The following is a 12521-nucleotide window of genomic DNA, read 5'->3' on the forward strand; positions in this document are numbered from 1 at the left end:
TTCTGTGACTCTAGGATTCTTGGCCAGGGGCTCTTTCTTCTGATTCGGGATTGATCATGAACAAGCTGTATTGGCTTTCTAGTACTCAGATCCCTGCTTAGCACCACTGGCCTGCCTCAGCTCACCTCCCCATGGACAGTAGCCTCACCTAGCTGGATTCTGAGGGCCAGCAGGAGGAAGACTTGGATTCAAAGGGAAATTTGATCAGAGAAAGTTTTCCAACCCCCCTAGGTTCCTTTGGAAATCCCAGCTCAGCACCCAGCCCGCCGATGTCTAACGAGCTTCCCAGAAAGAAAAAGACATCAAACCCCAGGATTTATTATTAATCAGCCCAGCTTCTTAACACCTTCTCTGTGACCTTGGTTGCTAGGAAGTTGGTGTCAATACAGAAAAAGTGAAGTATTAATAGAAAGAAGAGCAGCTGTAAGACCTCAGCATGGCCAGTGGGAGTCTTCCAGGCCGCTGGTAAACCAGCCTTCCAGGAGAAGGGTAATGATTTCACACTGAAAGATAGATATTTAAATTAGATCTGAGGGAGGGAATTCTTCCCTGTGAGGGTGGTGAGGCCCTGGAACAGGCTGCCCCTGGATCCCTGGAAGTGTCCAAGGCCAGGCTGGACAGGGCTTGGAGCAACCTGGGATAGTGGAAGGTGTCCCTGCCCTTGGCAAGCGGTGGAATGAGATGAGCTTTAAGGTCCCTTCCAACCTGAACAATTCTGTGATCCTATGGTAATGCCAAGCTGGAAAGCAGAGATCTCTCCTTGTGTCTGGAAAGCAGGGATCACAGCCCTGGGGCAGAACTGTCACTAAGCTCAAGCAGTTTTAAGCTCTTTTTCTTTACTGTGTGTCCAGCATGGCACACCCTGCATTGGAGGGGAAGCTGCTTATTCAAAGATAAATCCAGAGAAACTCAATGCTGCTGGCCACCAAGTGGCATCAGTCCCCTAGAAACCTGATCTAAGGAGTGACAGCCCTGCCCAGGACAGGAGGCTGATATAGATGAGCTTTTTGGTCCCTCCCAACACAAACCATTCTGTGATTTTATGATTCTATCATTTTATGCTCCAACAATGAGCTCTATCAGTCTGGCTTTCCCCTGGGATGCATTTTTCTCTCTTTACAGGGGTAGATGCAGGAATTGTGCATTTCCACCTCATTTCTTCATGGTAAGGCCTGACTTCGGCAAGCAGGAGGCCGGGAAGGCTGCTGCCCTTGCTGTGGGGTGGTGGATACACCAGCAGGGCTGGGAGAGAGGAGGGGATTGCAGTGGTTGCAGACAGAATTGTTAAACCTCTCCTTATCCCACATTATCCCCCCCTCAGCTGTCCCTCTGGGAGGTGCCATGTGGTGTCCAACAATTGCCACGCTCCTGTTGCGAGGTGGCTGCTGTGAGACAGAGCGGGGAGTGTTGCAGACATCTTCTTTGAAAAATCCTCTACCTAGGATTTTTCCACCTGAGAAGCTGAGAGGCCTCAGGAACAAAATGTAAACATTGATTATTTGCTGCTGTGGAATGGAACAGGGGAATCTGTGATTGGCCCATGTTGGATGTTTCTAATTAATGGCCAATCACAGCCCAGCTGGGAGCCGAGCCACAAGCCTTTGTTATCATTCTTTGCTATTCTATTCTTAGCTAGCCTTCTGATGAAACCTTTTCTTCTATTCTTTTAGTATAGTTCTAATGTAATATATATCATAAAATAATAAATCAAGCCTTCTGAAACATGGAGTCAGCTCCTCGTCTCTTCCCTCATCCAAGAACCCCTGTGAACACCATCACAGGGGAGCAAAAGGGCACCCCTCATCTGGCTCCTGCAAGGCTCCTCCATCCCAGAAATGCTCCAAGTCCTGGAGAAACTGAGTCTTTCCATGCTGCTGCCTCTGAAAAAGGCCCCATGGGCAGTGTCATCCCTGTGTCACACACCAGCCCAAATCATGCTCTGGTGAGTGCAAGAGCTGGGAATAAATCCCACATCTCCTTTTTCTGTGCTGCCTGTTTGAACTTAGGCATTTTCTCAAGCACAGGGAACTAACTCAAAACACTCCTGGACCTGTGTCAGGCCGAGCAGAGGCAGCCTGGCCTCTCCTGGGTTGTATTTCAAGTGTCAGACAGGTCTGTGATGGCTCCATGCTTCCATCTAGTGACAAAAAGCCTCTGCTCACCCTTCCTGCTTGGCTCTGCCTCCTTTCTGGTTCACTGCAGGAGTATTTCTTGGATTCTGGATGCTGGGCCTGTCCATAGGGCTATTTCCATTTATTTACTCAAAATCTAAACCCCTAAATGAGTAAATCCAAACAAACAAAACCAGGGGTGAAGTTTTTGAGCAGAACTGTTCTTTGGCAGGAAGTAAATGGCTTGCACATATATACAAACATGCACTTGCTCATCAAAATGTGCTGGTTTCCTCTTTAGTGGATAATGTTCCTAAAAATGGGCATCAGCCTGTGGTGACAAAGTATTGACATATCCTATAGCAAGGCTCCTCTGTGCCTTGGCCATTCCTCTCCTGATCTGAATACTAGACCTGGGTTTCTGGTTATTATGGACAATATTTTTCATAGAATCATAGAATCACAGAATGATTTGGGATGGAAGGGACTTTAAAGCTCATCCAGTGCCACCCTCTGCCATGGGCAGGGACAACTTCCACTATCTCAGGTTCTCCCAGCCCTGTCCAGCCTGGCCTTGGACACTTCCAGGGATCCAAGAGAAGCCACAGCTTCTTTGGGCACCCTGTGCCAGGGCCTCACCACCCTCACAGAGAAATCTTCTTCCTAATATCCCATCTAACCCTGCCCTCTGTCATTTTAAACCCTTCCCCCTTGTCCTGTCCCCCCAGGCCATTGTAAATTTTTTCTGTCCATCTTTTTTGTAGGCTCCCTGCAGGTACTGGATGGGTGCAATTAGGTCACCCCAAAACCTTCTCTTTTAGAAGTTGAATTCTCCAAATTATCTCAGCCTTTTCTTGCAGGAGAGTTGCTCCATCCCTTCAATCATCTTGGTGGCCTCCTCTGGACTTGCCATGTCCCTTTCTTTTCACGTTTCAGCTCTTTCATGGGTAGGGCTCCCTGTGCATTGTTTTCCGTACTTAATCTGCGGCTTTCTGCAAAGAATGACCTCCTCATCCCAGCCAAATCCTGTCGGAACCCAGGATATTCCTCTGGCTGCCCTGAAGGACTTGAGACCTTGATAGGGGGCTCAGAGACCTTGGCTCGGAGTCACAAACACCTGTGCCTTTGATTTTAACCCATAGAAACAATTACCAACTTTGTGTGAGGAGTTACAAGCCACAAGAGTTTGAATATAATGTTAGTGAATTTATCACAGGGTGAAAATGTAGAATTTTGGGGTTTTTAGAATGCGGTTCAAGAGGCAAGATCGAGGAATCTGGGCATGTTCTGTCTTTCTCCTTCTTCTTCTTGCCCCCCGTCTTCTGCTGTGATGGTGGCACTTATAGATTGGTTTAGAGTAGAGACAAATTGTCTAACATAGGTGATAGGTATTGAAAAATTATTGTAAATAATTTACATGTAGTTTTTAGTACAAAAAGATAACACTGCCCTGAGAGCAGTCAGTGTGCGACAACCCAAACTGCTGGACCGATCTCAGCAGGTCAGAAAAAGAATGTATTAGATAAGAGCAAATAAATAACTTTGAGAACCAGAGCTGAGGAATTCTGTCTTCTTCCGTCTCAGGGATGGGAAAAAGAGACTTTCTAACACCTCACCTCAACACCAGAGACCTTGTATCCTTCTGATCTGCAAACCTTGGACATTTAGTTGAGTTTTTCCTGGATATAATATTTCCTTAGGATTGGATCACAAAGTGCTATGGATGCTAACACCAATAGTAATAGTTTTTGCTGACTACAACCTGGAGAGTTTGAGTGGCAGAGTGTGTTGGGAGCAGCAATAAACCATAATGGCCCTGATCAGCCTCACCTGGGACCACCCTCACCAGCCTGGCCATGGTTCCAGAACATGATTTAACCTCATCTGTGGCCCTGTGCTCCCTCCCTGAGCTGTGCTGTGGAAATACTGCTCTGTAATCCCCCTCTGGTCCTGTCTTTTTTTCTGGATTATGGGCTTGTGTTGTAGCTGAGCACTCTGCCCTGTCTGCTCTTGTTTCTGAGGGGGTTTCCTGAAGTCACATTGCACCTCGTCCATCCCTTTATTTGGGGCTGTGAGTGGACCCTGCTACCAGCATCTCTTTTGTTTGTTGGTTTCAAGTTGTCATCCTTGAACAGCCTCTTCTTGAGCAATGGTTTTTTGTTTGAGAATTCCCTTGAGTTTACTCTTCCTTCTGACCACATTTCCAGTGTAATTCTGCTAATGAGTAAACTGAGTGTAGATCACTGGTGGAGTTAACTTACATGAGGTTCCTGTAACCATTGGCTGAGACACTGGAGCTTGGCCTAAGAATAAACCAAGCAGGACTGGTTCCACTGCTGGGCAGAGCTCCAGAGCTCCCCTGAGGGTTGATTGCCCGTGACTTTGTGCCACTGATTCTCTGAATTGAGGCTGAGCAAGCCTGTTCCACCTCCCTGTGGGGCTGAGGTGAGAGCATGAGCACATTCTGCTGCCGTTTGGTGTGTGGTAACTCATTAAACCTCAGTTATGCTGCAGGGGTCTGGGAACTTCCTGCAAATTTCAGTGGAAACTTCCATGACGGTTTCAATACCAGGGCAGGGGCTCAGCAACCTTTGATGGATTCCAACAAAATCCATCTGAGCTTCAAAGAGAGGAGGGCAGAGGTGGGAGTAGAGATGTTATTCAGTGTCTGGGGGAGGCTGGATTGCATCTTCCCAGGAGCCAAGGCTCTCCAGGGCATGAATGATAACACTGTGAAAGTCGACTGCCCTCTTTTCCACAGGCAAAAAGACCTGCAGGGTTAAAGCTTCTTGAGAACTGAGAAGGGATCTAAACACCCTCTGGGCAGAATTCCCAGCAGATGATGCTGTTTGGAATACCATGGAAAAATTAAATTAATAATATGCCGGGGAACATTGAAGTCCACTTGCTGTGAAAGTCAGCCCCAGGTTGAATACAGGCATATCAAGAAACAGTTGTCATGTTGTAGGAGGGGAAAAAAGAGGATAAAACGGATTAATTGTCTTCCTATTGGAGGACCTAACCATGTACCAATGGAGGAACAATCACAGGGTTTTTTTGTCATTGTTATAAAAGTCTTGGAACAAAAGAGTTAATAGCAGCAAGTAGCTTAGGTTAATGATTAAGCACCCTCAGTGGACAGCTCTTTGACAGGATTTGAGCCTTTTGGGAAGCTTGTCTGGTGGGTTTCAGCACTGGGCAGAGTGACTGACACAACCCCAGCCTGAAACCTGTGACAGAGCTGGTGCCAAAGGGATGGAGCTCTTGTGCTGGCATCAGAGCCCCTGCCCTTCACTCATCAGAGGAATGGAGGACGAACAAATGGAATAAGGTAAGTAAAGCCAGAATGACTCCTAAAAATAATAACAAAATCAAATCCAAATGTTTTCTGCACGTGCATTAAAATGCAGCATTCACTTGTGCTGGACTCTGCCCCGTGCACTTTGCAGTGTGTTAAAATGAGCAAGAAATAGAAAGTAGTTACAGTGGGTCTTGTGGTCCATAAGCAGTAAAAACTAGGTTGGATGGGGCTTGGAGCAACCTGGTCTGATGGAAGGTGTTCATGCCCATGGCAGGAGGTTGGAACTGGATCATCTTTAAGATCTCTTTCCACCAAAACCATTTTGTGATTTAAAAATGTGGCTAAATTAATGCACCCATGCTTTTTCCGTACCGAGGGTGAAGGCAGGAGAAGTTGTCAGTCTATCTTTAAATGTTAGAACAGCTCCTGAGATGGACTTTGTAAAGGAAATGTATGATGTCTCTGGCTATGACAGCAAGTAAGACCTGGTCTGCAAGTACTCAAATGTTTATATCCTTAAATTATTAGAAGAGTTCACAGCTATTGCTCCCACAGGTTTGCAGTGAGAAGAAAGAATACAGATTTTTTTTTTTTTTAAGCTACAGGCAAGGTCCTGGAGCCAGACTCTTGTGAATTCCTCATCCAATGTTCAAGATGAACCTTTGGAGAACTTTCCTGCTGAGTGCTGGGCTGATATTCTTGGCAGGTGGGTGATGGAGAGGTGTCTCCAACCACACCTGCAAAATCCAGTGGGGTTTGGACACAGACTGCCTGTGAGTTGTGGAGAAAAACCTCTAAAAGATGTTGAAAAATATGGGATATTGACTGTAGCACATTGGACATTGTCCACCATTATTATTGGTTTTCCATGGCATTATTTCCATAGCCATAGAGGAGATTTCTGGATTAATTTTTAATTCTCTGTATCCTACCTGAGTTCATGTCATACCTATTGTTTTTTGTTTACTTGAAGATAAATATGTCACTCTCTGCATGTTGATATTAAGGGTTCATGATGAAAAAGTGTTCAGTATTTGGCTTTGGTGATCCATACTGATGTTTGATCAGAGGGCATCCAAATATAGCTAAGAAGTTGGAAATCTCCTAAAATGTTAATCAGGAAAGTGGATATCACGATGAAATGACTTCTGGAAAATTCTGGTCAGTGCATAAAAGGAAGCCTGGTTGATATCTGAGCTCCAGAGAATGAGGGTATCCAAAATAAATCCTAAATTTGCTGAGGAATTTGGTCATGAAAGGTCTGGCATAGCAGGTTATAGGTGAATAACATCATGAAGCAGGAGCTCTTTTCCAGGCATGAATGCCTTTCCTAAGGACTTCAAAAGGAAATAGCTGGACAGGCCCTCTGGGAGCCAGAAAAGGATATTTTTTTTTAGGCACCCTTAAGTTTTGTAGGGTGCACAGAAGTCAGCAAACACATTTCTTTGAGAGATGAAGGAATAAAAATGATGTTTATCATCTTTAATTCTTGGGGATGGCAGGAGGCTCAGGCTCTACCTTGGTTCACCAAGCCCTAAAGGCATCAACACCTCCCTGAGGGGAGCTGTAAATAGGGGAGAGTGGTGGGGGGAAAAGGAAGGGAAACATGATTAGTTTGGATGGTTGAGAAAGAGGAATGGGATGAAGGGTGGGATCACAGGAAGGCAGCTCTCAGGTCACCGTGTCTCATCCTGAATAAGGTTTTTTAGATATTTGCATTTCCCTTCGGCCTGACGGAACTGGTTTGTTTTTGCAGGGACAGCTTCAGGATCCCTTGTCAAGCCCCAGGAGGGGAGCATTGCTGGGGGAACATGGATTACCATCACCCTGGATGGTGAGCTTTAAACTGAGGAATTATGCGTTGAAATAGAATCACATAAAGGACTGAAAGGGATCTTTAAAATAATCTTATTCCACCCCAGTGCCATGGGCAGGAACACCTTCCACCAACCTAGGTTGCTCCAAGCCCTGTCCAACCTCATCTTGAACACTTCCAGGGATGCCAAAATAAGAGATAATCAGCTCCCTTCTGAAGTTTGTGGTTGGAGTGACAAACCCTATCCAACAGAGCCATAGGCTACAACACTGATAGCATGAAATCAGCATGAGATGATGACTTTATAAACTATTCCTGAAGGTTTATTTCTAAGCAATGGAAATCAAAATATTTATTTTATTTTTTTTCAGACGTAGGGCTAGAAATTTCTTCCCTGCTCCTGACCTTTTATTGAAGAAAAGCTAAAAATCTGCCCACTTCATATGTCCTGTGATGCTGGAGCATTTTAAAACTCTTATGATGAACATGAGATCTGAGTAAAAATTTCAGAAAATTGTATGTTATGTCCATTCTGGCCCCAAACCAACTGCACAAAGCTGGGTCTGATTTTGCACTGTGATGAATATTTATTCATTGTGAAGAGAGTTGGTTTCTGGATCAGCTGTGCATGGTCATCTGCTGGCACAGGCTGCCCAGTGGAGGGGTAGAGTCACCAGGGGGATTTAAAAATGTGTGGAAATGCACTTGGGGATGTGGTTTTTACCCTTCCAATCCTCTCCCCATGCCCTTGGGGGGAAAATGAGTGAGTGTGGGGCTGAGTTGACAGCTGGGTTAAATCACCACAACACGAAAATCCACAAACATGATTTTAAAGAGCCTGATCAAGGACTCTAAACATTATTCCTAGAGGAGATGGGTTGTACCTCCAAAAATGCTTGTTGTATGACTGGGAGTGATCCTGTCCTCACAGAGCTCCTCTGTTTGATTTTATTGCTTAGGCTCAACATCCCACCAGGTAGAATCTGTCTCTCCAGCCAGTGCATCCCAGCTGGAGGTGTCCCTGGTGAACCCAGACCTGCCCAGGCTGCCATGTGATGTCTCTCCTCTGTATTTGGATTTGCCCACCATAAGGTGCAGAACAAGGTATGATCCATAGTTCCACTGTGGGTGAGACCTTGCCTTTTGTGAAACAGGATCCTCATTTTCCTTCAGTGTCTGCACAAGAAGTTTGGGAGTTGAAAGAATTCCTATGGTGTCAGAATCTGAAATGTAGGGAATTCGCAGAGCTTTGGGCCTGCAAGCCAAAGTTTAGAATTAGGATTCGATCTGAGGCTTTGGATAAGGCTTCCAAATGTAGGTATTAGAAGTGAGAATGTGGATTTATAGTTTACAACAGAGATATGTTAAGTTAAAGTAGAGGAAAATTTAAAGTTTTAGAGTATAATACTATAGTATATAGTACTATATACAGAATATACAGTACATATATATATATCTATATATACACTATATAGAATATATAGTATGTATAGTTTATATATACTATATATACACTATATATATTATATATATGTATAATGTATACATATACTGTATATATATATAAGTATATACTTTATAGTGTTTATATATATACTATACAGTACATACTGTATAGTGTATATATATACTATATATATATTGCATATACTATATAGTGTAGTACTGTAATACTACATATAGTATAGTATATAGTAATATATATAGTACATTTTTGTGTTATAACATGATTGACTAATAAAACTTACACTTTACTATAAGTCTATAAGACAAAATATTTAAGGACTGGGTTAAAAGTATAAATATCCTTGTTGATAGTGTTTTATTGGTTATTAAATATTTGCTACTAGAGGTCTTGTGGCCTTCTGAGCCATGTGGTCAAGATGTGAGTTGACCTCAGCTTTCTTGCTTATGTAGAAGATAAGAAAAATAAATCACATTACTTAAAACAAGACAGAAATCCTCAAATTCAAAATTCCTTCACAAATCCTCATGTTGTGGCCTCATTGAGTACCTGCTAACCTGGATTGATTGATTTTTGTTTTAAATTCGTGAAGCACAAGGATACCTTGAGGGTCACAGTGAGGCTTCTTGGGCAGTCCAGGCTTAGACCTTCAGAGGTTTGTGGACATCCAGCTCTCCAATGCAAAACTCCCAAGAAAATTTGGAGGAGACTCTACCAGATTTTGGTGTCCTTGACCTGTCCAAGATGATAGAGAGGGAGGTTATGAATAGAACAGGAAATAAATATGGTTCCAAGCACCAGATGGGCAGTTTGAGCTGCCTGCTTTCTGTCCTGTCATAGCTTTAACACAGGTGGTTGGACTGGAAAACTGGGGTCTGAAAAGGGACCTAATGGGACTCTTTCATATTCTTCTGCTATGATTTGGCTGGGAGTTAATTTTGCTGGGTGCTGTGCTGGGAAACTGTGTGGAAGAAGGATGCAGCATTAATTTATGGACCAGGATCAAGATGCCCTGCAGATCCAGGGATTCATTTTATTACTAATGAATAACAATTATTTTCTATGCATGCCTAATGAGAATTCATTAACAATAATTTAGGTGGAGTTCCAATGCAGTCCTGTCACCTTCTGCTCTCAGCTGTGATTTCTTGCTGTGCTTCCACATTTATTTTAAATTTTTATTTTAAAGTTTGGCTTTATATGTGTAAAGTTTGGGCTGATAGCCTAAAGCTCCTTTGCTCTATGGAAGTCTTAGCAGACTTGATGTGAATGAAGACTCTGTAAAGGACTTGGCATTTCCTAAACACAGTTTGTATAAAAATAATATAATACACATTTTCTTCCACCTAGATCTTCACTGCAGGAAGGCTTGTACCACGTGGAAGTGATCTTTAACGGACATGTAATTAACAACCTGACTGAGGTGGAGAAAGAGAGCTATTCTTTCAAGGTAATCAACAAGCAAGTGCAGAAGTGAGGATAAAGAATTCAAGGTATTGAAGGGAGTGAAGCTTCAACATTGTGTCACAGGAAATACATTGAAATGGATGGAATCATGGAATGGTTTGGATTGGAAGGAACCTCTAAGACTATTCAATTCCAATCCTAAACTAAAGAAAGATGGGGAGAGACTTTTTGGAAGGGCATATTAGAGACAGACCCGGGGGTATGACTTCAGGCTGAAAGACAGTGGGTTTAGATTGGATGTTTGGAAAAAACTCTTTAATGTGAGGCCCTGGCAAAGGTTTCCCAGGGAAACTGTGACTGCTCCATCACTGGAAGTGCTCCAGGCCAGGCTGGATGGGGCTTGGACCACCCTGGAACAGTGGAAGGTGTCCCTGCCCATGGCAGGGATGTGGAATGAGAATATCTTTAAGGTCCCTTCCAACCCAAACCATTCTGGGATCCTGTGATCTCTTGCAGAGCAGAATCCTTAACCATGACTGTGTGCTTTGGGATGAGGCCTGGTGTTTTTGACAGTCACATCCCACCTCTGTGCTAAGTTTGAGCAAAAAACCCAGCACTTTCAGTAAATTTCACATTAAAGCTGAAGAGTCATTGGGTGGTTCAGCTAGCTTACAGAGCTGATGAAAAATCACCAGGGGATGCTGTTAATGAGGCACATTCCAAGCTAAATAAACCACAATGTGTCTCTTTATTTTGGGGCTGGGACCTGGGAGCTACATGCATTAAAATTAATTTTGCCTCTGCATTAGATTGGAAAAGCTGCTGCAGGCACCAACAAGTCTGAGCAGCTCACAAGACTCTGTCAGCCAGTGGCCCCAGTTCCTTTCATGCCGCTTTTGGCTTCTTTCTCCACATCTTCTCCAGCCTGGAGTATGGTGTAATGTTGCCTTTGCTCTCCAGAAGTGGCCATTGCTGGTGGAAGTTTGTGGCTGCTCATTCAATTTTAACATGACCAGGAGTAGGAGGGAAGGGAAGGGAAAGGCTGAGTTCTGAAAGGGAATGGGCTTCAAGGAAAATTTAGGGAAAAACTGATATATGCAATTGTACCTTTGAATTAATGCAACAAATTAATTTTTTATGATATTTATTGGGCTGTGAGCAGCATCTGTAAATGCCAGTGAGGCCTTGAAGGGGCTCATAAAGGAGGTGGGGAAGATGAACATATTCAAAAAGGGTGGGGAAGGGTCTGGAACACAAATCTGATGAGGAGCAGCAGAGGGAGCTGGGGGGCTCAGCCTGGAGAAAAGGGGGCTCAGGGAGGAATTTTTCACTCTCCACAACTCTGACAGGAGGATGCAGCCAGGTGTGATTGGCCTCTTCTCCCAGGTTACAAGATACAGGATGAGAAAATTGCCTCAAGTTGCACCAGGGAAGGTTCAGATTGGATATTAGGGGAAAATTTCTTCCTCAAAAGATTGTCCAACACCAGGGAAGTGGTGGAGTCACCAGCCTTGGAGGGATTGAAAAACCATGCAGATGTGGAAATTTGGGATATGTTTTACTGGGTTTAGCAGCGTTGGATTAATGGTTGGACTTGATGATTTCCAAGGTTTTTTTCCTCAGAGGTGAAGTTGGTCCTTTCCCCAAAAATTCTCTGTTGTTTTGCTGTAAGATGGGCCAAGACAAAGTCTTTGCTCCACTGCTTTAAGGTACCAAACAAAATTGCCAAAGAGTGGCTGAAGTATTTCACATCTGTGATGATGGAATTATTCTAAAGTATATGCTATGGGGAAGATAAATGGTGTCACCATCCAAGATAAAATGCAATTTTTAACTTCAGCTAAAGCATGATTTAGAAATTTGATATTGTATTAAACTGTGCCTTCTGACATTGGATCAAGCCAGGATGGGCAATTTGGGCACAAAAGACGATGTAAAAATATCACTAATCCAGACTGTGAATGGAGAAGGGGTAAGAAGGGAAAAATTCTCCCTACTCCTTTCCCAGAGCAGGAATCTGCTACAAAGATCAGATGTGGAGTATAAATTTCTGAAATGCAGCTGCTGGCTGGGCTGTGAGCAGTGCATCATCAGGTGGGGTTGGACTGCTGCAGAAATAGCTGAAATGTCACTGCAAATTTCTCTTTGCAGTTCTCAACTGAGCAGACACCTGTGGTTTACCAAATTCATCCATCATCTGGCACCCCAGGTACGGGACTTTCTTTAATCTGTACTGCCATACAGACCTTTTGCTTATTGGGGTTTTAGATCAGGCTTTAAAGTTACATGAGAAGTCATTCACTGATTTTGGTCTGAAAAATTAACTGGAATATGGCAGATTTTTTCCCCCCTATTTCTATTATTTCTGTATTTCCAGGTTTCTTTAGAGAAAATTGAAAGTTTGAGCCTCAAAGTCAAGAT

At 43.6% G+C, this 12521-nt stretch overlaps 1 protein-coding gene across 1 annotated transcript in view; it reads left to right on the forward strand.

The window, feature by feature from the left end:
- The first annotated feature begins 5306 nt into the window (after positions 1–5306).
- Positions 5307–12521, forward strand: part of PKHD1 (PKHD1 ciliary IPT domain containing fibrocystin/polyductin) — a 240494-nt gene continuing 233279 nt past the window's right edge. Inside the window, exons 1-6 of the mRNA XM_074536510.1 lie at positions 5307–5442; positions 6012–6118; positions 7169–7246; positions 8188–8332; positions 10044–10143; positions 12252–12309. Coding sequence (XP_074392611.1) covers positions 6058–6118; positions 7169–7246; positions 8188–8332; positions 10044–10143; positions 12252–12309 — 442 coding nt within the window. The 5' untranslated portion in view covers positions 5307–5442; positions 6012–6057. The remainder of the gene's footprint in view (positions 5443–6011; positions 6119–7168; positions 7247–8187; positions 8333–10043; positions 10144–12251; positions 12310–12521) is intronic.

This window comes from Zonotrichia albicollis, chromosome 3 (assembly GCF_047830755.1).
Source record: "Zonotrichia albicollis isolate bZonAlb1 chromosome 3, bZonAlb1.hap1, whole genome shotgun sequence".
Classification (NCBI taxonomy): Eukaryota; Metazoa; Chordata; class Aves; order Passeriformes; family Passerellidae; genus Zonotrichia; species Zonotrichia albicollis.